The sequence below is a fragment of the Camellia sinensis genome, chromosome 8 (assembly GCF_055761805.1).
Source record: "Camellia sinensis isolate YWXY chromosome 8, ASM5576180v1, whole genome shotgun sequence".
Classification (NCBI taxonomy): domain Eukaryota; kingdom Viridiplantae; phylum Streptophyta; class Magnoliopsida; order Ericales; family Theaceae; genus Camellia; species Camellia sinensis.
The window spans coordinates 138,044,394-138,071,642 of record NC_138968.1 but is presented as its reverse complement, the minus strand read 5'-3'; the positions used below and the strand labels follow the sequence as shown (position 1 = coordinate 138,071,642).

The window sequence follows — 27,249 nt, the reverse complement described above, 5'->3', positions numbered from 1 at the left end:
GTTACAAAATTATTGTGATGAAAATAATAATTTTTGTGATAAAAATTATGAATAACAAAGTTATGATGTGTTCCCCTAAAAGTGTGAATGCTAAAGTTATATATTTTTTGTAATAAAAATTTTGTATGAGGTTGACCTATTTTGAGAAGTAGGTTAAAAGTTAACTTTTTATTTTTTTAATTTTTTTTTTGAAAAAATGTGTAAAAAAAATAAAGAGCTGATATGACCCAAAAAATTAAAAAGCTAACAAACTGATTTTTAATCTTCTTCCCAAAATAAATGCACATGATCGTCTTTCTCAGAGGAGAACCATCCATTCAATTAGACATTTAATAATTACCAAAAAACAGTATATATTATTTCACTATCTCTTAATTATTTATTTACTAGCATGTCAACCGTGCTATACATAGGATAAAATAATATATTATTTATTAAAAATATGATAATTATTTTAATTTTTTATATTTTGTTTCTCGTAAATAAAATTTCATATATAAGTTTAAGAGTTTTGTTCAAATGTTCCTTTACTATAATATATAGTACAGATAGATTAAAATTATTGTATTGACAATTAACAATTAAAATTATGCTTTGTTATAAATAAAAAAAAATGACATACGTCTAATACTTCACTATTTTAAAATAAAAATATATGAATTTAAAAAAAATGTTATATTGGTTTTTGAAAGGGAAATAATTAAAGAAATTTTAAAAACTTAATGAATAAAGACTTTAAAAAGATGTGATTACAATTAAAACCAATGCCATATAAGTATAATTTTAATTGAATATCTATTTATACTTTAACATGCTTATTTAAAACAAAAATAAATAAAAATAAAAATATTAATAATTTTGAATTTTAAAATATGATTTTGTAGACTTGCTATAACTTTTAGAAGGAATATATCAGAAATTTTTTACAAAAATTGAATATTAGTCATTGAATAAATCTTATAAGATTTAAAATAAAATTTATAATAGGAAGAAATTAATGATATTAAAAATGCATTTTAAGAATTTTAAATTTTGAAAAAAATAGCTTAGGACTTTGAACTTCAATTATCGTACAACATTTTTATTTATATAATAATATAAATAAGGATAGGTAATAGCTAGATTAAAATTAATTATAAATATAGATATATTTAAAAGGATATGGTTTTGTATAACTATATTTGAAGTTCTAAAATTTATTTTTTAACTTCCTATATAAAAAGATTCAAAATTTTAAATTACATATGATTTTTTTCTAAAAACATATGAACTCACAGTGGAGTAGAGAGAGAAGTACCATAAACAAAGAAATGAACTGCACGTATTGAAGATATAGCGATCCGGGTTTTACCCCGACCTTTATTGTGTTCCGGACTCGGGTTTCGTGACTGTATGTTGTTGTCTAGGTCATGTTTCCTTCCTTTTACTCTTTATATTTGAGTTTTGGGACTTGTTGGGTGAATTTGGAACAGGTTAGTTGTTAGTTGGTACAAATGGTTGCTGCCCAAGTTTTGGCTTCTTCGCTCAAGCAAGGCTTTTTGCGCTCGAGCGAGCCTTGGGTATTTGCTTCTTCGCTCGAGAGAGGTTTCTTACGCTCAAGCGAGAATTGAGAGTCCTCAGGTTTCTTTCTTAGACGCAACTTTCGCTCGAGCGAGAACTCTTGCGCTCGAGCGAGACGTGTGTTATTTGTTCCTTCGTTCGAGCGAGAACTCTTGCGCTCGAGCGTGCGTCTGCGTTTATGGCAAACCTGAAGCTTTGCATTGTGCGCTCGAGCGACGCTTCTTGCGCTCAAGTGAGGTCTTTTGTTGTGTCTGGTCACTCGAGCGACAACTTCGCTCGAGCGAGCCTCGCATATATCAGTTCGCAGCAGAGATGGTTTACACCATTTTTGACCTTCTTCTTCCCTAGAAATCCTAATCCGGCTATCTCTCTCTCTAAAACACCTCATCTCTCTACAAATATTACTTGATCTAGAGTTCTTCTACCCTACTTCCTTTGTAAAAAAGGTAGAGTATCGCGTGGACTTCCTTTTGATCCGAAAAAGTTCAACTTTGGAGCTTCTTCAAGTTTCTCCTTCTTCCTCTTTGAGCTTCTCCATTTGAGGTAGGGATATTCTACTCTCCTATATGGGTTTTAACATAGATATTGTCATCTTGTATAAATGGTGGGATTTGGGAAGGTTTTTGATGAATTTTGGGTTGGTTCCTATATATGTATAAAAGAGGGGTTTTCATGTGGGTTTCCATGTAGGTTTACCAAATAAGTATGGGGCTTGTGCATGAGGTTCTCTAATAGTGAAATGGTGAAATTTTAGACTTATGATTTGACATTTTGGAATTTTGGGGAAGTTTGCCCTAGGTTGGGTTAAATTAAATTAATCCGTGTAAATAATGAAATTGATGTAAGAAAGATGCAATTGGAAGGTTATGAGAATCAGTGATGTGGTTGGATTTGATAAATCACTCATCGATGGGAAAATATGATAAATTATCTGTTTAATAGATTTATTTATCTATTTAGAAATATCTGTTTTGGGCTTTCGGTGGAGGATAGGCCTGATTGTTGTAGAAAATGCATGATGATTAAGTAAATTGAAATTAATCAATCGGATTATGTCATTGAATATGACGGTTGGATTAAACCATTGAATATGTGATTTAATTGGTCATTGTATATGACAACGTATTTAAATACATTGTATATGTATCTTTGTTTGAGAGGAGATAGTGGATGTACTCCATTGTTTGGGAGGAGATAGGGGATGGACTCCATTGATAATTAAGTTGGCCGGAGTGTCTAGGGTGAAAGTCCCAAAATCTTTTATATATCTGGGTGACGGTTCCCTCGGATGTGATTCCGTAAAATGGCAAGAAAATGGAAGTATTTGATTAATGCTTGGCTTTGAAGTGTGAATAAATGAGTTGTAGTCTCGTTTGAATTGTTTAGATAATAACGAACTATGTCAACGAATTGACTTGGATAAATGAAAAGAAATGGACTAAAATATGGTTGTCGATATTGATTGGTCATGAAAATGGTGTAAGTTGATTTACAAGTATTACACATTTATCTGATGCTGATGTTTTAGTCAATTTTCATATACTGTTTAGCATATCTTTAGTGGGCTTTGGCTCACCCTACTTGGGACACCATTTTCAGGTGCATGTGACATGCCGCCTCCAAGGGTATAGCTTGGGAGGTCTAGGAGCTGAAGGCTCCACTTTGCTGTTTTGTTGTTATTTTGTATTTAAATGTAAATTCAAGTCGAGGGCTTTATATATAAAAGAGTTAGGACTCTTCTTTTGTTGTAACCAAGTGGTAACTTGGAAAGATGTAAGCCCGTAGGGCAATTATTTTTGCTGTTAGCAATTAGAGTTACATGCTATAATTTCAAGATAAACATTTACGAAAGTGTAATGCATGTAATATCTTTTATGAAGAAGACTCTGATGAATGAAAATGTAACATTTCTATTATGTTTTATGGATCTTATGAATGGTTGGTTTATTTCATTTTTGAGGGAGTTACAAAAGATAAATAATTAAATAATTGACCAACACTCTTAATAGTTTTGAAAAAATTGATTAAAATTAAAATTTTCTTTTTATAACTTTGAAAAACTATTATATGCCTTTGAAGTAATACTCTGCACCAACTGTCAATTAACACATATTATGATATCAAAAAAAATATTAAAAGTAAATTTTTTTTTTTTAAAAAGTAATGATATACAAATATAAAATCAATACAAAAAACTTATTAATAATGATTTTGTTTGGATTTTGATTTATTATAATGAGTGACATGTTTTTTATTATACAAATGACCTTATCACACCATTTTAGTATAAAAATTCTAGTAAAACAATATTAACCAACACAAAATAGTTATAAACAAAAAAAATAATAATAATAATGGTTGGCAGAGAGGAGGAAAAAATGAAACACAAATATGAAATTTAAAAAAAAAATGGTCATAGATAAAAAAAAAAAAAAATGAGAAGAAAAAATGGTATACGTGAAGGATAAAAGAATCTGTTTAAAGAATACAATAGATTAAACATAAACTAACCTCCAAATTGTCTTATAAAAAAAAGTTAAAAAACAATGAGTTTCATCTTTCCATGAATGTAATATTTATAGGGCGAGGAAGACATGAATAGCTTGGAAAAAGTATAATGTATGATGGCTAGAATTTTTAGATAAAAGAAAGAATTGGTTAGAGAAAGAGTGCACAAGAATAACTTTTTTCATCTTTTATTTTCTAAATTATAAATCATGGAATCATCATAAAAAATAAAAAAATATGAGATTTTTTTTAAAAAAAAAAAATATATATATATATATAGTATAGATATGTTTAAATTTATTTGAGAATAAAATTGTGTTTAATTATAGAATAGAGAGAGAATTTAGATATAAGGTTTAATTTTTATTTTAGTTTAGGCTAATTTTATGTTTACATAGATCAGACCAATTGAGAAAGATATTAATAGTACACATATTATGGGAGGTGAGAGAGTTTCACTTTCATTAGATTTATTTTAGGAGAAATAAGATTGTATGAGATTTATATTCTTTTTAAATAAAAGCTTTTTTGAGAGGGAGAGGGAGATTAAAAATTGTGTGTTTTTTTCTTTTTTTCTTTCTTTTTACTAGCAATATATATTTGTATTTAATAATTTTAAAGGTTAATATTTATGCCCTTGGAATAGTCAATAAATTTTTTAAGGTTTTGAAATACTTAGGGCCTCTAACATGAAAAGTCATTTTGGTATAATATATTGCATAGATAGATAGATTATGAGATTTAGAAAAGAAAAAAATATTAGAGGAGAGATTTTTGGATCTTGTAATTCAATTTTTTTTTTTTTTTTTTAAATCTATAGTTACTTTGTTGGCTAATCATATTATTGGGGGGAGATATTTTAGGAACTTGAAATTCAAAATTTTAGGTGATTTTTTATTTTTTTTAATCTACTTTGTTAGCCAATAGTACTTCCACCATTGGCCCGCATCTCCCTTAAGGTAGTAACTCGCAATGGTCACTTTAAGCTCACTGTCCTCGAGGTGAAGCATCTCGAAAGTCTTCACTGTCTGTTCGAGCCATTTATCCGCTTTTTTTGGCTTGGGGCCATCATGGAACTCATCTGGCTTGGCTCGCAAAAACTCCCTCGTAAGGAAGCTCACCATTGTCTCTACGGCGCTCTCCCTAGCTTGGGTCTCTACCCTAAGTATGTTCATGGACTCCCTCAATGCCCCCGCCATTTCCCGGGGCTAAGGCCCCCATTGTGGCTTGGCCCGCTTGCCTCGGTAATTCCGCTTGCCCCACTTGCTCGGCTATATTAGCTTGGCTTACACCCTCTTCTTGCACTGAAACCTCATGAACCGGTACTCCATGCACACCCCACCACGTCTTCCACCTCTACCAACACGACTTTGAACCCTTCCTGACATCCTAATGAAGGAACAAGATAGATAACTTAGCACATAATTCCAAATGTGCTCGCAACTTGCCTCACACGTTAAACTATAACAATTTTACATATTCTATCACACAATAATTCAGTTCACTCCACATAAGCACTTAGTCACATAAACACAAACGAATTATTCTTTAGTGATGAGATTCGTCCCACGAGAAACTAAGAATTTTTAGTATAATGAGTATAGATCAAGTACCCTTCTAATAAGACCTCAAGGAATCTAATAGGCACAAATAACATCCCAAAAGTTCAATCTCATACCCATATAGTCACATAAGCATGCTATCACATAATCACAAATAAACAAAACATTTCCTAGTCATGCGAAATGAACCCATTATGGTATAACAATCACCTCCCACGAGCCCCAAGTATTCAAACCCGGTAGCTCTGATACCAAGTTGTAACGCCCCGAAATAATTCAACATGAACTACCCACATTAATTAACATTCACTAAACCATGACACTAATCCTTCCATCTTTACATAGTTAATAAATGAGTTTATACAAAAGTTTCACATGCGGATATACATTCAAGGATAAAAGTACACATGAATTTATAGCATGTGAAGCATCTAGTCTCAAAACAATAAAATGCCCTTAAGGGCTTACATCTTCCAAGGCAATAGCCTGGTTACACAAAATGGTCTCTCGGACCCATACACGTTTAGCCCTTGGCTTACAAAAATTTACAACAAAAATAAGAGAACTGTTTACTCTTCACAAAAATATCCACGCCCTCAGTTCGGCAGGATCACCACATCTTTACCTGTACCAAATCCCATAGGGGTGAGCATAGAGCCCAGTAGAGAATTCTTACAAAGTACATACAGTTATGCAGAATCTCAAGGAAATACTAATGTCAATGCCATGCCATGCTCTTTTAAAGAAATTTCATTTCATGCTCTTCTTGAAGATTTCCATTTTTTAATAAAAGCTTGCAATCTCAACACATTTCAAAACTTCCAATTTTGATCAAAAGGGGTGGTAAATACGACACTGGTAATATAGCGACCCCGGTCTTTTCCCATTTAATTATTGTATCCGGACTGTTTCGTGGATTCTGTCATTGTAAAATGGTTGTTGTTATTATTCCTTAATTTCTCATTTGGAATTATAGGAGGTGTTAGGCAGGTTTGTTTCAGGTTGGTTGGGTTTAGAAACCAAGAGTTGCTGTCCAGGTTTTTGGTTCTTCGCTCGAGCGAGGAGTTGTTCGCTCGAGCGAGAGGTAGTGTTTGATTTGGACCTGTAGCTGTGCATTCTTGGCTCGAGCGAGCTTTTCTTCGCTCGAGCGAGTTAGTTCATCCTTCGCTCGAGCTATAGTTCCTTCGCTCGAGCGTGTGTCTGGGTTCAGACCTGAGGGTATGAGTTCTTCGCTCGACCGAGCTTTCTTTCGCTCGAGCGAGCTTTTGAGTTGTTGGCTCGAGCAAGGCTTCCTTGGCTCGAGCGTAGTTTCTCTGTGTCTGGTCGCTCGAGCGACCAGGTCTTCGCTCGAGCAAGCCTGTCCAGTTTATATACACAGCAGCGGGATTTGATCAGTCTTTTTCATTTTCTTTTGATTCTAAACCCTAGGTCCGACTTCTCTCTCTCCCTACTCACCTTCTCTCTTAGGTTTGATCTGTTTAGAGAGTGTTTCAACCCTAGTTGCTTTATTAAAAAGATAGAGGGAGTCGAGGGCTTCCATTTAATCTGAACTTTTGGCAATTTGGAGCACTTTGGTATTTGGGCATTCATCTCCATCTTCTCCATTCGGGTTACTCTCTTCGAGGTAGGGATTTCCTACTCCATTTTATAGGTTTTGTTCTAAGTTTTGGTATTTTAACATGTTGGGGATACTTTGGTAAATTTTGGGAAAAACCCTAGTTGTATTATTGAATTAATTTGTATAAGAAATTCATGGAATTGGGAAAAGAGGGTTAAATTCATGGAATTCATTGATTAAATGGCGTAATTGGGTAATTGGTATCATTTGTCTATTGAATTGTTGACATAGTTATTTTCAGTTTAGAAATAACTGTTTTGGGCTATCGGTGGAGGATAGTCGTGATTGTTGTAGACATTGCATGTGGATTAGGAATAACTGAAACTAATCACATTGGTTAAGTCATTAATTTTGACTATGGCATTGATACAGAAAATACGTGTATTGATTGAGCATTGCATTTGCATACATTGTTTTGTGTGTGGGAGGAGATAGGGGATGTACTCCACGGTTTAGGGGAAGATAGGGGATGGACCTCTAAACCGGATTTTTTGTTTGGGAGGAGATAGGGGATGGACTCCATTAGCATCACTTTTATGTGTGCTTATTTATAGAAGTGTTTTATTGATACAGCACTAAAATGTGTATCAATCTGGAAGTATGAAGTGTTTGATTTAAGCTTGAGTCTCATTTGTTGTTAATATTGGAAGATTGTGAATATGATATAGGTGATTTCACTGTTATAAGTTTGGCCAGGTTCTGAGCCATGTTGATAAAACTGTAAAGTAAAACGTATCTTTGGCAATAATGTCATGAATCTGTAAAATGTTGTAATTGATTATTTTGGTTAACCATCTGTTAAATGCTACTGCTTTATTCATTGCTTATATGTGGTTTAGTATATTTCTACTGGGCTGTGGCTCACCCTTTATGGGAACATCATTTTCAGGTTCAGGTGATAAACTACCTCCAAGGAATTAGCTTGGGAGGGTTTGGCTTCTGGATTGAAGAAGACTACTTTTAGATAACTGTCTTAAATTATAAGTACATGTAAACATTCAAGCCTAGGGCTTTTATTGTATTGAGTTAGAACTCATATTTTTGGTATCCAAGTGTTGGCTTGGAAAGATGTAAGCCTGTAGGGCATTTTATTCGATGATATATGTTATGCTTTATTTTGTAATACTCTGATGAATGAATTAATAGATTATCTTCTTTAAATAATGAATGTCAATGATATATATAATGGGTTAATTTTTAAGGCGTTACAACTTGGTATCAGAGCGTACCGGGTTTGAATACTTTGGGTACGTGGGAAGTGATTAGTATCACATTGGGTTCGTCTCGTTTGATAGAGACTTAGTGTAATGTTATATGCTTATGTGATAACATGTTTATGTGATTATGTGGGTATGGAATGTAGTTTCTAGGATGTTGATTGGACCCTTGAGTTTCTAGTAGTCTTGTTGGAAAGGCACTTGATCACTGCTGCTTCCAACCGGAACTATAGTAACCCTTTGGGACTATCATTATCCGGGAATGAAATTCGTAGGTGCTTATGTGATTATGTGCTTACGTGGAATGAATTATTGTTGTCCATTGCATTAGGACGTGAGTGTTTAGCTTCGGCACATTTATTAATGTGCTAATGTCTTTGTTTCCTTTATTAGGATGTCAGGACGAGGACGAGGACGCGGTAGGCGTGGTAGGCCGGGTAGGCAGGAGGTGCCTGTGCCAGAAGAGATTCCGGCAGTTCAGGAGGGAATTGGCCAGGCCAATGTGGCCGAGCCAGTAGGCCAGCAGGCTATGGGCGCTCTAGCCCGAGAGATAGCAGGGGCATTCAGGGAGTCAGTAGGCATTCTTAGAGCTGAGAATCAAGCTCAGGCTGGTATTGCGGATGCAGGACCTTCCTTTCTGAAGAGGGAGTTCTTCCGGTCCAATCCGGATGAATTTGTGGGTGATCCTAAAGAGCCACTTAAGGCAGATGAATGGCTTGAACAGACAACGAAGACGTTTGAGATGCTTGGCATCGAAGACGAGGGGTTGAAAGTGACCTTGGCATCTTTCCAGTTGAAGGGGGATGCGGGTCAGTGGTGGAAGTTTACTAAGGGGCGTATAGGAGGTACGTGGGAGGCTTTTGTGAATGCATTCCAGGAGAAGTTTTTATCTCCGGCAGTCAGGGAGAAGCTGCGAGACCAGTTTTGTCAGCTTAAGCAGGCGAGTTCTTCAGTGGCCGAATTTGAGGCTGCATTTACTAGTTTGTCCAGGTTTGCACCTGAGTTGGTGGCGTCTGAGGAACGCCGTTGTATTGAGTTTGAGAAGAAGTTAAGGCGTGGCCTCAAGCTGAGAGTTGGGGGAACTATGATTCGGGATTATGGGCGTATGGTTGATGCTGCAGCCCATATGGAGATCATGATGCAGGAGGAGGAGGAAGGGCAGAAGGGCTCCAAGAGGAGTCAGGATAGTCAGAGTGATGGTAGGAGACAGAAGGGTTTTAATCCCCAGCAGTCTCAGGGTAGCTTTTCGAGATCGACTTTTCCTGTACCGAGTGCTAGTTCGGGGAAAGGCAGTCAGGGAGACATTACCTGTTTCAAGTGTGGCCAGCAGGGCCACAAGTCTCCAGTTTGTCCTCAAAGGGGAGGAGTTCAGAGAGCAGCATCTTCTTCGGCTCGATCTCAGAGCCAGAGTCAGGGTAGAGGTCAGCCACTCTCGTGTTATCAGTGTGGTCAGCCAGGGCACATGAAGAGGTATTGCCCACAGTTGGGTGGCACACCTGGTGCATCTGGTTTGAGGCCGATTCAGGGTCAGCAGCCAGCTCAGTCGGGTCAGGCCTCAAAGGCCAATCAGGGGGCTTCATCATCTCAGTCGGTGCAGCAATCTTATGCTCCTAGGGTTGAGCAGGGTGATCAGAGGTCGTCTGGGCGCGTGTACGCTGTTACCGCGCAGGATCTTGTACCGACTCCATCAGTTGTGAGAGGTACCTTCTTGTTTTGCAACTCGGTTGCTAATGTTTTGATTGATACGGGTGCATCTCATTCCTTTGTGTCTGCTGCATTTGCATCTGTTTTGGAGTTGGAGTTAGCACAGTTAGCATCTCCTATATGTGTAGTATCACCTCTTGGGGGTGAATTGATTTTGAAACAAGGCGTTAGGGGTTGTGATATAGAGGTTGATTATCATAGAATCCCATTTTCCTTTGTAGTTATGCCTATGAGGGGTTTCGATGTTATTTTGGGTATGGACTGGTTATCGTCATACCGGGCAGTTATTGATTGTTACCGCCAGAGGGTCACTTGTTGTACTGTGAGCGGAGAGTATTTTCATTTTCTGGGGGACCGGGTTGGTGATGTACTGCCACCGGGGTATGTTCCGCGAGGACGGAGTGAGCTTAGTGGTCTACTTGCTAACCTTTCGATTAATGAGGATGTTGAGACTCAGATTGAGTTGCCAATGGTGGTTTGTGAGTACTCGGACGTCTTTCCCGAGGATCTTGTTGGTTTGCCACCGCATCGAGAGACTGAGTTCTCTATTGACCTGGTGCCCGGCACGGCGCCGATTTCTATGGCACCTTATCGTTTTGCCCCAGTTGAGTTAGTTGAGTTGAAGATCCAACTCCAGGAGTTACTAGACAAGGGTTTTATACGCCCTAGTGTTTCGCCGTGGGGAGCACCGGCCCTCTTTGTTAAAAAGAAAGATGGTGCTTTGAGACTTTGTATAGATTATCGGAAATTGAATCGGGCTACGGTTAAGAATAAGTACCCTATGCCTCGTATCGATGATTTGTTTGACCAGTTGAAGGGTTCCCGTTGTTTCTCTAAGATAGACTTGAGATCGGGTTACCACCAGTTGAGGGTCCGGGAAGAGGATATTCCGAAGACGGCATTCCGTACGCGGTATGGCCATTATGAGTTTTTGGTGATGCCATTCGGGCTCACCAATGCACCGGCAGTTTTTTATGGATTTGATGAACCGGATCTTCCGGGAATTCTTGGATCGATTTGTAGTCGTTTTTGTGGACGACATCCTTATCTATTCGCCTTCTGAGGAGGAGCACGAGGCACATTTGAGAATGGTGCTTGAGTTACTTAGAGCCCATAGGCTGTATGCCAAGTTTGGGAAGTGTGAGTTCTGGCTGAGGGAAGTCAAATTCTTAGGCCATGTGGTATCCGGTGAAGGAGTGTCTGTTGATACATCCAAGGTAGAGGCAGTGCAGGATTGGGCACAGCCTAAGAGTGTATTTGAGATCCGCAGTTTTCTGGGGTTAGCTGGGTATTACCGTCGGTTTGTGAAAGATTTCTCCAGGTTAGCATCACCGTTGACTAAACTGACTCGGAAGGGAGTCAAATTTGTATGGAGTGAGACTTGTGAAAAGTCGTTTCAGGAGTTGAAAGTTAGACTGACTACCGCTCCAGTATTGATTATTCCAGAGAGAGGGTTGGGTTATACGGTCTATTGTGACGCCTCACGAGAGGGTCTGGGTTGTGTATTAATGCAAGAAGGGAAAGTAGTTGCCTATGGCTCTCGTCAGTTGAAAATTCACGAGCAGAATTACCCTACACATGATCTAGAGTTAGCAGCTGTGATATTTGCCTTGAAGATTTGGAGGCATTATCTTTATGGTGAGAAATTCGAGGTGTTCTCGGATCATAAGAGTTTGAAGTATTTATTTACACAGAAAGACTTAAACTTGAGGCAGAGGAGGTGGATGGAGTTCATAGAGGATTATGACTTTGAGTTGCATTATCATCCGGGAACGGCCAATGTGGTGGCCGATGCCCTTAGCAGGAAACCTGTTGGTGACATAGCTAGCATAGCCATCCGAGAGTGGGAGATGTTGGGTGCACTTGGAGAGTTTGATTTACTTTTGGGCGAATCCGTTGAGGCTGCGGCCTTGTTTTCTGTTGTTGCACAGCCTACACTTGTGACTCGAGTGTTAGAGGCTCAGAGAGGTGACCTTGAGGTAGAATCTCTCCGTGAGAAGATTTCCAGTGGAAAGGTTGAGAAAGGTTTGACGGTGTATTCCGACCTAAGTGTGAGATACCGAGACCGTCCGTTTGTGCCGGAGTCTTGCCGAGAGGAGGTACTCCGAGAGTTTCATCATTCACGCCTTGCGGTGCATCCGGGAGGCACTAAGATGTATCGGGATTTGGGTCGTCAGTTCTGGTGGCGGGGTATGAAGAGAGATGTGGCAGCTTTCGTATTTAAGTGTCTTACTTGTCAGCAAGTGAAGGCCGAACATCAGAGGCCAGCGGGTTTGTTGCAACCCTTGCCTATTGCCGAGTGGAAGTGGGAGCATGTCACTATGGACTTCGTTGTAGGTCTTCCGAGGACTCAGCGGGGTAGTGATGCTATTTGGGTGGTTGTAGACCGGTTGACTAAGTCGGCGCACTTTATTTCTATGCGCGTGAGAGATTCGATAGATCATCTTGCCGACTTGTATATTCAGGATATAGTGAGATTGCACGGGGTCCTAGTGACGATCGTCTCAGATAGAGATCCTCGTTTTACTGCCAGGTTGTGGCAGAGTTTGCAGAGTGCTTTAGGCACTAAGTTGACCTTTAGCACGGCTTATCATCCTCAGACTGACGGACAGTCTGAGCGTACTATTCAGATACTTGAGGATATGCTTCGGGGTTGTGTTCTAGACTTTAGTGGGTCGTGGGAGAGGCACTTGCCGTTGGTGGAGTTTGCCTACAACAACAGTTTTCAGTCTAGTATCGGTATGGCACCATTTGAGGCCTTGTATGGCCGACCGTGTAGATCTCCTGTGTGTTGGGCCGAGGTGGGTGATGCACCTCTGTTGGGTCCAGAGTTGGTGAGGGAAACGACGGAGAAAGTTGAGCTTATCCGTAAGAGGCTTGTTACAGCACAGAGTCGTCAGAAATCGTACGCCGACCGTAGGAGGAGACCTTTGGTGTTTGAGGTGGGTGATCACATCTTTCTGAAGATATCACCTAGACGGGGTTTGATGAGGTTTGGGAAGAGTGGGAAGTTGTCCCCTCGATTCATTGGTCCGTTTGAGATCCTTGAGAGGATTGGCGAGGCTGCTTATCGTTTAGCTTTGCCGCCGCAGTTGTCCGGAGTACATGACGTGTTTCATGTGAGTATGCTTCGGAAGTATGAGCCCGATCCATCACATGTGTTGGATTGGACCGATTTGGTAGTTGATGAGGATGTTTCATATGAGGAGAGACCGATTCGAGTCTTGGATAGGCGGGATCAAGTTTTGCGAGGCAAGACCATCCCTTTGGTCAAAGTTTTGTGGAAACACCACGGAATGGAGGAAGCCACTTGGGAACATGAATTGCAAGTCCGCGAGAAATATCCGGACATGTTTGTTGATTTGTAATCTTATAATTAGATTCTGTTATATTGTTGAACTTAAGAGCTTTACATATGTCTTAAGTTGTAAAACATTAAGTATGTTTTGGTAAATGGGTGTATCTTGAAACTTGTTTCATTATAGAAAGATTAGTGTAACATTGTATATGTGGATTACATTGTTGGATGTGGTATATATATCATGCAGTTAAATATGATATGGGATTGCTAGCATTGAAAGGAATAATGCATAATAATGATACAGATTGAAATATATTTTGTGTTATATATTTGGTATGAGATGCCTCTTGATAAAGAGATGAAATGACCAGTTTTGGGTCAAGATGTTTACTAATGAATTGTTTAAAAAAAATCGGTTATAAAAAAAAAAAAAAACTTATGCTTAATTTTGGGGACGAAATTCTTTGAAGGGGGGGAGGTTATAGCGACCCCGGTCTTTTCCCATTTAATTATTGTATCCGGACTGTTCCGTGGATTCTGTCATTGTAAAATGGTTGTTGTTGTTATTCCTTAATTTCTCATTTGGAATTATAGGAGGTGTTGGGCAGGTTTGTTTCAGGTTGGTTGGGTTTAGAAACCAAGAGTTGCTGTCCAGGTTTTTGGTTCTTCGCTCGAGTGAGGAGTTGTTCGCTCGAGCGAGAGGTAGTGTTTGATTTGGACCTGTAGCTGTGCATTCTTGGCTCGAGCGAGCTTTTCTTCGCTCGAGCGAGTTAGTTCATCCTTCGCTCGAGCTATAGTTCCTTCGCTCGAGCGTGTGTCTGGGTTCAGACCTGAGGGTATGAGTTCTTCGCTCGACCGAGCTTTCTTTCGCTCGAGCGAGCTTTTGAGTTGTTGGCTCGAGCAAGGCTTCCTTGGCTCGAGCGTAGTTTCTCTGTGTCTGGTCGCTCGAGCGACCAGGTCTTCGCTCGAGCAAGCCTGTCCAGTTTATATACACAGCAGCGGGATTTGATCAGTCTTTTTCATTTTCTTTTGATTCTAAACCCTAGGTCCGACTTCTCTCTCTCCCTACTCACCTTCTCTCTTAGGTTTGATCTGTTTAGAGAGTGTTTCAACCCTAGTTGCTTTATTAAAAAGATAGAGGGAGTCGAGGGCTTCCATTTAATCTGAACTTTTGGCAATTTGGAGCACTTTGGTATTTGGGCATTCATCTCCATCTTCTCCATTCGGGTTACTCTCTTCGAGGTAGGGATTTCCTACTCCATTTTATAGGTTTTGTTCTAAGTTTTGGTATTTTAACATGTTGGGGATACTTTGGTAAATTTTGGGAAAAACCCTAGTTGTATTATTGAATTAATTTGTATAAGAAATTCATGGAATTGGGAAAAGAGGGTTAAATTCATGGAATTCATTGATTAAATGGCGTAATTGGGTAATTGGTATCATTTGTCTATTGAATTGTTGACATAGTTATTTTCAGTTTAGAAATAACTGTTTTGGGCTATCGGTGGAGGATAGTCGTGATTGTTGTAGACATTGCATGTGGATTAGGAATAACTGAAACTAATCACATTGGTTAAGTCATTAATTTTGACTATGGCATTGATACAGAAAATACGTGTATTGATTGAGCATTGCATTTGCATACATTGTTTTGTGTGTGGGAGGAGATAGGGGATGTACTCCACGGTTTAGGGGAAGATAGGGGATGGACCTCTAAACCGGATTTTTTGTTTGGGAGGAGATAGGGGATGGACTCCATTAGCATCACTTTTATGTGTGCTTATTTATAGAAGTGTTTTATTGATACAGCACTAAAATGTGTATCAATCTGGAAGTATGAAGTGTTTGATTTGAGCTTGAGTCTCATTTGTTGTTAATATTGGAAGATTGTGAATATGATATAGGTGATTTCACTGTTATAAGTTTGGCCAGGTTCTGAGCCATGTTGATAAAACTGTAAAGTAAAACGTATCTTTGGCAATAATGTCATGAATCTGTAAAATGTTGTAATTGATTATTTTGGTTAACCATCTGTTAAATGCTACTGCTTTATTCATTGCTTATATGTGGTTTAGTATATTTCTACTGGGCTGTGGCTCACCCTTTATGGGAACATCATTTTCAGGTTCAGGTGATAAACTACCTCCAAGGAATTAGCTTGGGAGGGTTTGGCTTCTGGATTGAAGAAGACTACTTTTAGATAACTGTCTTAAATTATAAGTACATGTAAACATTCAAGCCTAGGGCTTTTATTGTATTGAGTTAGAACTCATATTTTTGGTATCCAAGTGTTGGCTTGGAAAGATGTAAGCCTGTAGGGCATTTTATTCGATGATATATGTTATGCTTTATTTTGTAATACTCTGATGAATGAATTAATAGATTATCTTCTTTAAATAATGAATGTCAATGATATATATAATGGGTTAATTTTTAAGGCGTTACAGGTAATCTCTAGGTTGGTGTCTGCTAGTAGACTATACAAGTACTACCAAATTGTCATTTTTACTGGTATTAACCAGAAGGTTCGACACCTATCCGGGCGATTTTCTGGTTTTCACCAAGGACACTCAAGTCAACTTATCAAATTCATCTACACCTCCGAACCGGACTTACCAACGTATTTACCCCATAACACATTTCCATTGTTCTCATTACAACATAATCCTTCTCAAAGTAAACGTTTTCCAATCCATTTCAAAATGTGCAATAATGATAATAAATCAAATGAGCACATGATGCAATACATAATATTTCATAACATTTCTCCATTTCAAACATCTCTACAACAATATCAATTAATTTCGTTTTCTCACTTCTTCTTTTCTATGTTATTTCACGAAATAACCATAAGCCATCAACTCATAGCAACAACAATCTCTCACCATGCACAATTCATAACAAGTTAGCCTCTTCAAGACCACATGTGACATTTTTCAAACCTTAACTCCAACATTTACAATTTTTCACTATCCAAGATGCACAACCATTGCCATTTCACAACAATACACTTTCAAATGTTTAACAATCATGTTAAAATAACATCTCATTTCTCATATATCAAGTAAATTACCATTTTTGCTCAACATATGATGGAAGTTCACTCTCTTAATACAAAACAACAAGAAACCCTTAGACGTGTTCACATTTTTCAAAAATTTCCAAAATTTCTAGGGTTTTATATCAAAACCAAAACATTTCCCCAATTTCTTGGTAAACTCCCAACAAAATATCTTTCTCAAATTAATAGATGCAAACCCTTCAAAATCAACAAAAGAAAGATAGGCATTTGAGGTTTTAAACTTTTCATTGGGAAAATTTCTACTCTATTGAGCCACAAACAACTCTCAAAAATATCTCAAGAGGAACATGAAAACCAACATTTAATCTTGCAAAACATATATATATATATATATATATATATAACTCAAGAATGTCCCCACCTCAATGTTTGATGAAGAGGAGAAGATGAAACCCTGACTTCAAGGGTGAGAAAGAGCCTTGATTTTCACCACACCAAGTGAAACTCTAGCCCTAGATCTTCAAGAGATAATGATGATCTAGTCCCAAGGATAGCAAGAATCAAAGTGTTTTAGTGTTTTGTGAGGGTTTTCTAGAGAGAAGGTGGAGAAAATAGGGTTTAGAGTGAGAGAGAGAAGCCCAAAAATGAGATACAATTCGGCCAAAAAGAGGAATAAAAACAGAGGTTCAGACTGCCCCGTCTGCCGCACGTGCGGCCTTCATCCCCGCACGTGCGGTGCCCCTCTCCCGCACCTCACCCCGCTCGTGCATATTAGACAGAATGCAAACCACTGAAGCTCAACCTTCACCGCACGTGCGGCCTCACTCCCCGTATGTGCGGCTTGGGGCCTCCGCACATGCTGCCCTGGCCAGCTACCCAGAATTTTCTGACTCGCTTCCCGGGCGCTCCGGACCTGACCCCGCACTTCCCGAAAGAAAGAAACTTCAACACCGATTAAAAACGAGAATAGGAATTACATTGAGATAAACCCTCCAGACAACACAAACCCCAAACACTCAACAAGGCTCCAAATTAACCCGAAACTCTATTAGGGTAAATCCAAGGTTAGACAAGGGATAACGAAACTAGTGACACTCTCGATCGTCACAGTACTATTTTTAAATATTTTTAAAATTATATAAATTAGCAATTGTGGTTTTACATTCTTTTTAATCTATAATTTTTTATAAAAATATATAATTACTTTGTTATGAGATGAGATTTGTGTTTTTTTTAATGTATAATGTTTTTTAAATATATAGTTATTTTGTTATAAGATGAGGTTTAGGAAAGAGAAAAATATTGGAGGAAAAGATTTTTGGAACTTATAATTCAAAATTTTAGGTGATTTTTTATTTATTTTTTAATCTATAATTACTTTGTTAGCCAATAGAATTATTTTTAAATATTTTTAAAATCACAAAAATTAATAATTGTGGAATGAAACTTTGAAATTCTCACAAGCCTTCTCGAAACCCTATTTTCCTTATATAATAAATAGATATAGATTAACATTTTTTGCTTGTTTGCATTTTCCTAATTCAAATACTCTGTTTACTGTTCCCATAAGTTTGACATAGACTCTTGTCAATATAATGGCAACGCTGAAGGCAATATTATATACTACTAGTGGATGTGCTGCGCGCTATTCGCGCAAATGATGCCCATTACAAAAATGTATAATTTAAAATAAGTGAGTGAGATAATTAGATATATTTTTTTATTGATAATTTATTTTATTTATTTTTGTAACAAAAAGATAGTTAAAAATTCAAAAACATCACTAAAAATGTTAAAAAGCCAAAGAATTATACAAAAGTAAAAGATTTTTTCTCTCCATTTTTTACACTTTTTTTTTTCTAAAAAGTTAAAAATCATTCTAAATATACTAATTTTTTCACCTCATATTTTAGTCAAAAAATTACTAAAATAGTCTATTCCAAAACTAAACATCAATTTTTTTTTTTTTTTTTGTTTTAAAAGAAATTCTATTTGTAAGGTCTTTTAAACATTCAAAATTTAGGAGTAAAAACTATTGGTCACAACTCAATTGAAAAAATCAATTTAAAATAAAAAAAAAATATTAGTTAAAAAAAATATTAGTTGAGTTAAAAATTAGTTTAAATATAAATATAAATAAATAAATAAATAATCAAACTCATTTTTTAAAAATATTAGTTTTTTTGTACATATTCATTTGTTGAGTTAGAAATCATTTACAAATTTAAAAACATGGGCAAAATTCATATAACCCCTATGATTTGAGACTTGAGTATTTTACCACTTTATAATTCAAATATAGCTAGAAAGTCCCCTTATGATTTAAATATAGTTAGAAAGTCCCCATATAGTTTTGGACTAAAGTGATACCATTAATTTTTCCATCCAAACTAATAAAAGGTGTATCACACTCATTATTTTGTAGAGCGGACTTAATTTTTTGAAAATATAAATTGAAATTAACAAAAAAAACATAAAATGAGATTAAGATGATAATAGAAATAAAATACAATTAAAGACTGATGTAAAATATAAAATATAATTAAAAGGTAATTTAAATATAAATAAATAATAGTTAAGGATTGATTTAAAATATAACTAAATTAAAATTAGATTAAAAAGAGGAATTATAATAAATAATTAAGAATTTATGATTAATTGAATTATTATTAAATTATGTGTATGTGAGATGAGAGAAAAGGAAAAAAAAAAAAAAAAAGGATGGGGTTAGAGGGTATTATAGCCATTTCACAATTATAGTTAGCGAAGTTAACAATTGTACTTTGGTCCAAAATCATATAGACACTTTCATAATATTTGAATCATAGAGGAATAAAGTGCTCATGGCTTAAACCGTAAATGAGTAAAATGAATTTTTTTCTTAAAATATTTAAAACAATTATTCAAAACTTTTTTTATTTATATAAATATCCATTTGTAGTAGAGGAGTCAAAACCCCAGTTTTGATATTAAATTTTAACTTAAGGATTAAAAATGTAAACCATAAGATAAGGTAAAGAAATCAATGTAAACTATAAATATAAGTGCTATCTAAACCAAGAGAAGAAAAAAAAGAAAATATAGTTGTGGCAAAGAAAAAAAAAACTTTAAAAGAAAATTAACACCATAAAATTTCAGCCATAAATGGGGTTTAAACATATCACTTTCGAAATCCAATGATTTTGATTTTTTATATGAATATTCTTATCAATGAGTACTCAAAAGGGAACAATTTGAATCATAGAGATTTGGCTCACAATGGGCCCACTAAGCCCAATATGCTGTCTCAAATTAAATCCCCAACATGAAAGAAACCAAACACATTAAAATAAAATTCTAAACGTAGCCGTATAGTTATGTATTTATTAATTTTAGTTATTTTACCTTATAATACTATTACCAATACTTATTTTGAGAAATATTGTGCTACACAACACCCCTATCTCTTAAAATGGAAAGTAGTTGTGAATTTAAATTTAAATTTAAACCTTTCATTGTATAAAATAAAATAAATAAAGTGATTTGTTTATGTATCCATCGATGAAACTGATTTTTTACACAGACGGTCTTCATTATGAGCTTAGAATGGAGCCTAAAAAATAAAGTATTAGGAAGTATAGAGAATAAGAGTATGGAGGGGAACCATACCCATTACATTCACTACCCTTGAGGTTTAGAAAAAATACAATGTTACACTTTTAACATAATTAAATTAAATATAATTAGCCTCACATTTTTTACATAATTATATTAATCTCCCTTTCTGTATGGTTAAAGCAATCAAAAGTAATGTCAATAGTAGGTAGATAATGAAATAAACAAAGATAATATGATAAAATTATTTTTTTATTCATACAATTATCGAATTATTGATGATAAGAAATTATTGGTGATGAGATGATAAACAATAGCCTAAGTATTTTGTAAGTTAAAATTTTAAAAGATATTAGTATAATTATATCAAAAATATCCGATTAACTGTACATTTTTTGACCTTTTAATTTATCAACAAAAAAATATATATAATATAAAAAGGTGGCCCAGTAATTTTGATAAAACTAATGTATGATGTACAATGAGACCATTGCATATGGAATGATGATTATGATGAGAGATGGTGATTATGATATAAGCAAAGGTGCAATGCGGTAATTTTGGCGAGGCCAAAATTTTCGTCGGCAGGTATTCGTGCTTTATATATATATAGGGATGGATGCTCTCTCAAATTCAATCCTCAATATGGGTTTAATTGTAGTGTCGTCAATGTCATGGACCCTGTTTCAGTTCATGCATGTTGTTGTTGTTGTTGTTTTTGTTCTCACGGGGTGTTCGTGTTTGGGTGGTTCAGGCTCAAGTACTCATCTTCATCATGTTCATGTAGCTGGGAATGAGACGGATCGGCTAGCCTTGCTCGCATTCAAGGCTGAAATAACTGGTGATCCCTTCGGGGCTCTAAACTCGTGGAATGAATCCTTCCACTTCTGTCAATGGGCTGGCATAACATGTGGCCCACGACACCAGAGGGTGACTGAGTTGACACTGGAACATCAAAAATTGACAGGTTCAATTTCGCCTCACATTGGAAATCTGAGCTTTCTTAGGGAACTGTGGTTGAGTAACAATAGCTTCACTCATCAAATCCCCCCTGAACTTGGCCATCTACGGAGACTGCAAATATTAACACTACGCAATAATTCTATTGGTGGTGAAATTCCCGCCAATATATCTGCTTGCTCTAACCTTGTTGTCCTTTGGCTTTCTGCTAATAGTCTGGCTGGGAAAATTCCCGTGGAGCTTGGTTCTCTACCTAAGCTCGAGCTGTTGCACATTGGAAGAAACAATCTAACAGGTGGCCTTCCTTGTACTTTTGGGAATCTGTCGTCCCTTATTGAATTAAATGCAATTGTCAATAATATCAATGGAAGTATACCTGAAACCCTGGGCCGATTGACAAACTTAAACGTTCTTTCATTCGGGGAGAACAAGTTGGTTGGTAATATTCCTTCTTCAATCTTTAATCTCTCTTCCATCACAGTTTTTAATATACTAATTGAAAAATCTAGAAATCCCCTAGATGTTGATTTGTGATTATGTATCAATTTTAAGCAGAATATAACAATCCCAATCAAACAATCAAACAATCTAGACAAAGAGACACAGCGATTTAACGTGGAAAAAACCACAATTGGACACCTCCAACTGTGATAAAAAAACCACGGGCAACAGCCACAAGAACAATCCACTAAGAAGAATTAAAGGAATTACACAGGTATACTCTCAATTACCTAGCGAATCCACAACGCCTAATTGAACCAACCTCTATGTGCCTCTTCCAACCCCATCTTCACCACGGAATTGTCTTTCTGATGAGCCACTCCGGATTCCACCAAAGCTTCAGGCTCGAATCCTTCAGAATCCACAACTGAAGAATAACTCTCTCTTTTGTGTATAACAAACAAACCTTTGATGTACTCTCTTTAGATCATGAGTTGAATACTCAATAAAAACATCAAAGAAAACTAGCAAAATCTCTCCAGATATAAACCTTAAGATCTAAAAAGAAGATCTGGAGTCCTTTTTCTAGTGTTGGGAGAAAACCAACTATTTATAGAAAACCAAAGCAATCCTAATTTCAGAAGAAAACCAACTCTAGAATCAAATCTGGAAATCTGGATCGCGCGGTCTGCTCGAGCGCCCTTTTCCCCGCTCGAGCGGAGACTACAAATTCTGTGATTTCATACAGGCTCCACGCTCGAGCGTCGGTTTTGCCGCTCGAGCGGCGAATCACACCATCCAGTATTTTTTCAGGCGACTGCGGAGATGCTGAGAGCTTCCAATCCCCGCTCGAGCGCCCGTTTCCCCGCTCGAGCGGGACGGCCAAAAATGGAAAAACTGGAAAAAAATAACATGCTCGGACAGGCAACTTTGAATGCATTTTTGCATTTTGCTTCGGGGGCGCTGCCCCTCGACCCCGCCGTGGCGCTGCCCCGGACCCGCCAAGGGGCGCTGCCCCCTAGACCCCCGCGAGCTGACCGGGCAGCTCGATCCCCGTCATAATCAGCGAAGTGGCAATCTTGAAAGCTTTATCATCACAAACTTCTCTGAAATGCTTGATTCGGGTTGGATTCGCATCTAACAACTCATAGCCTCACTGAAATAAAAATGCGAATAAAATTACAACTCAAAGGAGTTTTGTCAAACGGGTTTGCCAAGAAATAAAACCTAACACTAATGAACCAAATTCAAGGGAGACTTCCCTTAGATCTTGGAATTTCTTTTCCAACTCTTCAATGGTTTTAAGTTGGAAAGAACTTGTTTACTGGATCCATTCCTATTTCAATATCAAAAGCAACCAAACTGTATACCCTTGACTTGGGAGAGAATAAATTTATTGGAAGAGTGCCTCCTTTGGGAATGATGCACAATCTTAGGTGGTTAAGCTTTGCATACAATCATCTGGGAACAGGGGAAGCTGGCGACTTGAATTTTCTTAGCTCATTGCCCAATGCCACCAATTTGCACTTTTTGAATCTGGACTCCAACAACTTTGGAGGGGTGTTGCCAGAATCAATTGGCAATTTGTCCACTAATCTTAGTATGCTTGCTTTGCATAGGAATAAAATAGGTGGGGGCATCCCAACCGAGATGGCAAATTTGGCCAATTTGCTGGCTTTGGACATGTCAGACAATCATTTCATCGGTAAAATTTTTGCTGATATTGGGAAGCTACAAAAGCTACAATTTTTGGGTCTCTCAGGTAATAAATTCTATGGGAAAATTCCATTGTCTTTGAAAAATTTGACTTCACTAGCGTATCTTTATTTAGACGTAAATAATTTGCATGGCAACATTCCTCCAAGTCTGGGAAAATGCCCCCTTGTAGTTCTATATCTTGATGGAAACAATCTTAGTGGTACCATACCCAAACAAGTTCTAACTCTCTCATCATTATTGAACTTGGACCTACATGATAACCATTTGGTTGGGTCCATACAACTAGAAATTGGGAATTTAATAAATCTTGAAAATTTGGATGTTTCTAGAAATATTTTGTCTGGAAAAATTCCAAGCACTCTTGGTAGTTGTGTAAAATTGAGATTTCTATATATACAGAGCAACAATTTCGGGGGAACTCTTCCTTCATCTTTAAGTAATTTGAGAGGTATTGAGGAATTAGATCTTTCTCACAATAATTTCTCAGGAAAAATCCCAGACTATTTAGAGGACTTTGTCTTCTTACAAAAATTAGATCTATCATTCAATGATTTTGAGGGTGCGGTACCAGAAATAGGCATATTTAAAAATGCAACTGCTATTTCTATTAGGGGAAACAACAAGCTTTGTGGTGGTATACCTAAACTACATTTGCACAGTTGCAATACCAAGGGATTCAAAAGGAAAAGATTTACACTCATCTTGAAAATAACAATCCCCGCATCGTTTGGGCTTCTGGGACTAGTAATAATGTTGTGTTTACTATATCTTTGTTGCTTTAGAAAGACAACAAAAGTACCCTCTTTGAGATTTTTAGGGAAGTCATATGTGAAATTGTCCTACCAAAGTCTACTCAAGGCAACTGATGGGTTCTCTCCAGCCAACATGATAGGCATGGGTAGTTTTGGTTCAGTCTACAAAGGAATTCTTAATCACGGTGAAAAAGTTGTTGCAGTGAAGGTACTAAACCTTCAATTCCGTGGAGCTTCCAAGAGTTTCATTACTGAGTGTGAGGCCTTGAGGCGCATCAGACATCGAAATCTTGTCAAGGTTTTCACAGCATGTTCAAGTGTTGACTATAACGGTAATGATTTCAAAGCTCTGGTTTACGAGTTCATGGTCAATGGTAGCCTAGAGGATTGGTTACATGCAAATGAAAATGAAGATGAGGTGCATGTCAAATCAAGAAATTTAAACCTCCTACAAAGGTTAAATATTGCCGTTGATGTTGCTTCTGCACTTGATTATCTTCACCATCATTGCTCAGAACCAATAGTTCACTGTGATTTGAAGCCGAGCAATGTTCTTCTGAATGACGAAATAATTGGACATGTAGGCGATTTTGGGTTAGCTAGATTCCTTCTAGAAGGCACCTATAATTCTTCTGCAACTCAATCAAGTTCTATTGGCTTAAGAGGGTCTGTTGGTTATGCTGCTCCAGGTAAATGTATCTCTTAGGCCCTTTTTTGATATTCTTTTTCACCTACAATTTCCAACATACTTTAGAGTCTGATTTGCATATCAAATCAAGTACGCCCCTTAGATCAATGAAGTAAAGCAGATGGTTCTTTGGTTTTATTTCTAGCAACGTCATTTGCCCTTCAAATGCATGAAAATCAAAGTTTGGCAAATACTTTCCAATGTGTTATTTAAAAGTAAATTATTTTTTTTTTCTTTTCTATTGCACATAATTTAGTCGGAAAAACATGAAACTCAAAGGAATGCAGGTTCTTAATTTCATTAGTTTCTTGCTTATAATATACAACCCAATATACAATCCCATTTTTTAGAGGATTTTCCATACATCTTCTATCTTGTTGTCTGCAAATCATAATCCATATAATTGTATTTATGTTTATTTTTGCCTTCAATGGAGATGTATCAATATTGAGAAATCCTAGTAGTTTTCTTGGCGCAAATTGTGAAAGCATAACAACGTACAATATCTAACTTTTGTTCATATCCTATGTGTGTAGTCATAGGATAACATAAAGAGGAGTTTAGAAAATCCTCTTTTGCTAATTTCAATCCTCCTATCTATTTCTTTTACGTTAATAAGTTTGATGAATACAAACCTAATTGGATAAAGTTAAACTGTCACCCAAGCTTCAACTGCTTATTTCTTAAGAAGATATTGAACCATCAACTGTTTGGTTTCATAAATATTACTGGGAAACAATCAAACTTGTTTCAAGTTGGGCCTTTCTCATGACACAAGTAGACAAACCAAATATTGCTATCTCACCAAGAAGAGACATAATTCTTTCCTACATTACTTTAAACAGTAAAGTTTTTTATGCTCTAAACTTGTTTTCTACAAAAAGTTATATGTAGAAGGTACATTACTACTACTATTATTTGATATGCTTCTGGCCAAGCATCTTTGCAATTGTATTTACTTTGAATGATGCATCAATTGCAGAGTATGGTATGGGAAATGAGGTGACGACATCTGGTGATGTATACAGTTATGGTATCCTCTTATTGGAAATGTTTACGGGGAAGAGACCTACTGATAACATGTTTAATGCTAGTCTGAGTCTCCATAACTTTGCTAAGATGGCTTTACCTGAACAAGTAGCAAGCGTTGTTGATCCAACTCTAATTCAACAAAGAGAAATTGGGGAGGGAAGCTCAAGCACCAAAAACACTCAGAATCAGAGCTCTACTGGCAGTCATAAAATTTATGAGTGCTTGATTTCAATACTTAATATTGGAATCACATGTTCACAAGAGCTACCAAGAGATAGACCAACCATTAATCATGTTGTTACTCAAGTGCTTATGATCAAGAACAACTTTCTTGGAACAGATGGAGTTCATGGAGGAAGAAGAGCTAGAATTACAGTGTGATCATGAGCAGGTATGACCCGGTCACTTTCTTAGTAACTGAAGAATATACCTACATTTATTATTGAAACTGTCGCAATTCTACACTAGGCCAACAAACTTTAGTTTGTCTTGTGGCATATAAATCATAACACCTTAGATATGCTATGCTTTACCCAAATGACCACATTCTTAAACATTGACATTTTGAAGGTGACAAAAAATTAGTTATGGTTCCTGTCAAGCATGATGGTTTCATTACCGAATGGAAATTCTTTTTTTCTTTGGTTTTTTATTTTCTTTCCATCAAAACTACGGTAAACTTGAGCAAATAATTCAACTAGATTCACATTACCAATATGACTAAGAATAATACATAAGCAAAAATCAATATACTGGAACAGCAGCTCTGATTACTTCAGAGTTGCAAAGTTCTTTCCCCTACAATCCCCTACAACTTAATCTGGAAAACAAAATTGGTTAGAAACTGGAAGCATTTGAATGTCTTGACACAACTATGGTGGTTAGTGCACTTTGGCTATACACATAACGGAATTGATGGAAATGTAACTTCAAGTTTTTTAATCTGCATATGGCTAGGGTTGAAAAATATACCAACTGATGGAGTATTGTGCAACTACTCTGGTTTAATCCCTTCCTTAGAGGCTTATCTGTTCCTAAGGAGGGCAGCGTTGTTTAGATTGCACTAGTCCCAAAAAAGAAAGACAAAAGGCAAACTGACATTTTGTTGCATGTATTATGGGTTACACTCATTCCATGAAATTTGCATTCAATTAAGCTCGAAACATGACACTAGATAAGGGCGAGTGTTGTTCTTTACTTCTATGTTTTTTCTTTTTCCTTTTATGATCTTATGAGTAATTGGTTTACAATAACATATTTGTATACCTTTTTTCAATAAGGTACCAAAAAAAAACTAATTTTCAAGTTGCTTCAGCTTCTTTTTTGTGTCTTATTTTAATTGTTTATCATTTCTCATCATACTGTTTGAAGTTTTACTTAGTCGTTTTTCTCTTGTCCTAGGTACTTGAGGTCTGATAGGAGTTCAAGATCTTTGTCGACTCAGCAACTATGTTATATTATCCTATGCTTTAATTTCTTTTTGTTTTTTTCCCCCTTCTTTTATGTTTTTAGTTTGTCTCAAGCATGCACTTTTCTCATCTAAATGTACTTCAGGAAGGCTATGGCTTGCA

General features: G+C 36.6%; 1 protein-coding gene across 1 annotated transcript; it reads left to right on the top strand.

Annotated features, from left to right (window-relative positions):
* The first annotated feature begins 20,701 nt into the window (after positions 1 to 20,701).
* On the top strand, positions 20,702 to 26,059 carry LOC145798105 (uncharacterized). Its single transcript, XM_082885576.1, has 3 exons — positions 20,702 to 21,526; positions 22,802 to 24,647; positions 25,629 to 26,059. Exons 1-3 carry the CDS (start codon positions 20,702 to 20,704, stop codon positions 26,057 to 26,059), a joined length of 3,102 nt encoding a protein of 1,033 aa, XP_082741702.1.
* Positions 26,060 to 27,249: the final 1,190 nt, after the last annotated feature.

What these genes read in the sequence shown, in the direction of transcription:
- LOC145798105 (XM_082885576.1), top strand. Translation starts at nt 20,702, where the DNA reads ATGGATGCTCTCTCAAATTCAATCCTCAATATGGGTTTAATTGTAGTG. An exon ending in TTAATCTCTCTTCCATCACA is followed by an intron (nt 21,527 to 22,801) that starts GTTTTTAATATA and finishes TAAGTTGGAAAG; the next exon opens with AACTTGTTTACTGGATCCAT. An exon ending in TGTTGGTTATGCTGCTCCAG is followed by an intron (nt 24,648 to 25,628) that starts GTAAATGTATCT and finishes CATCAATTGCAG; the next exon opens with AGTATGGTATGGGAAATGAG.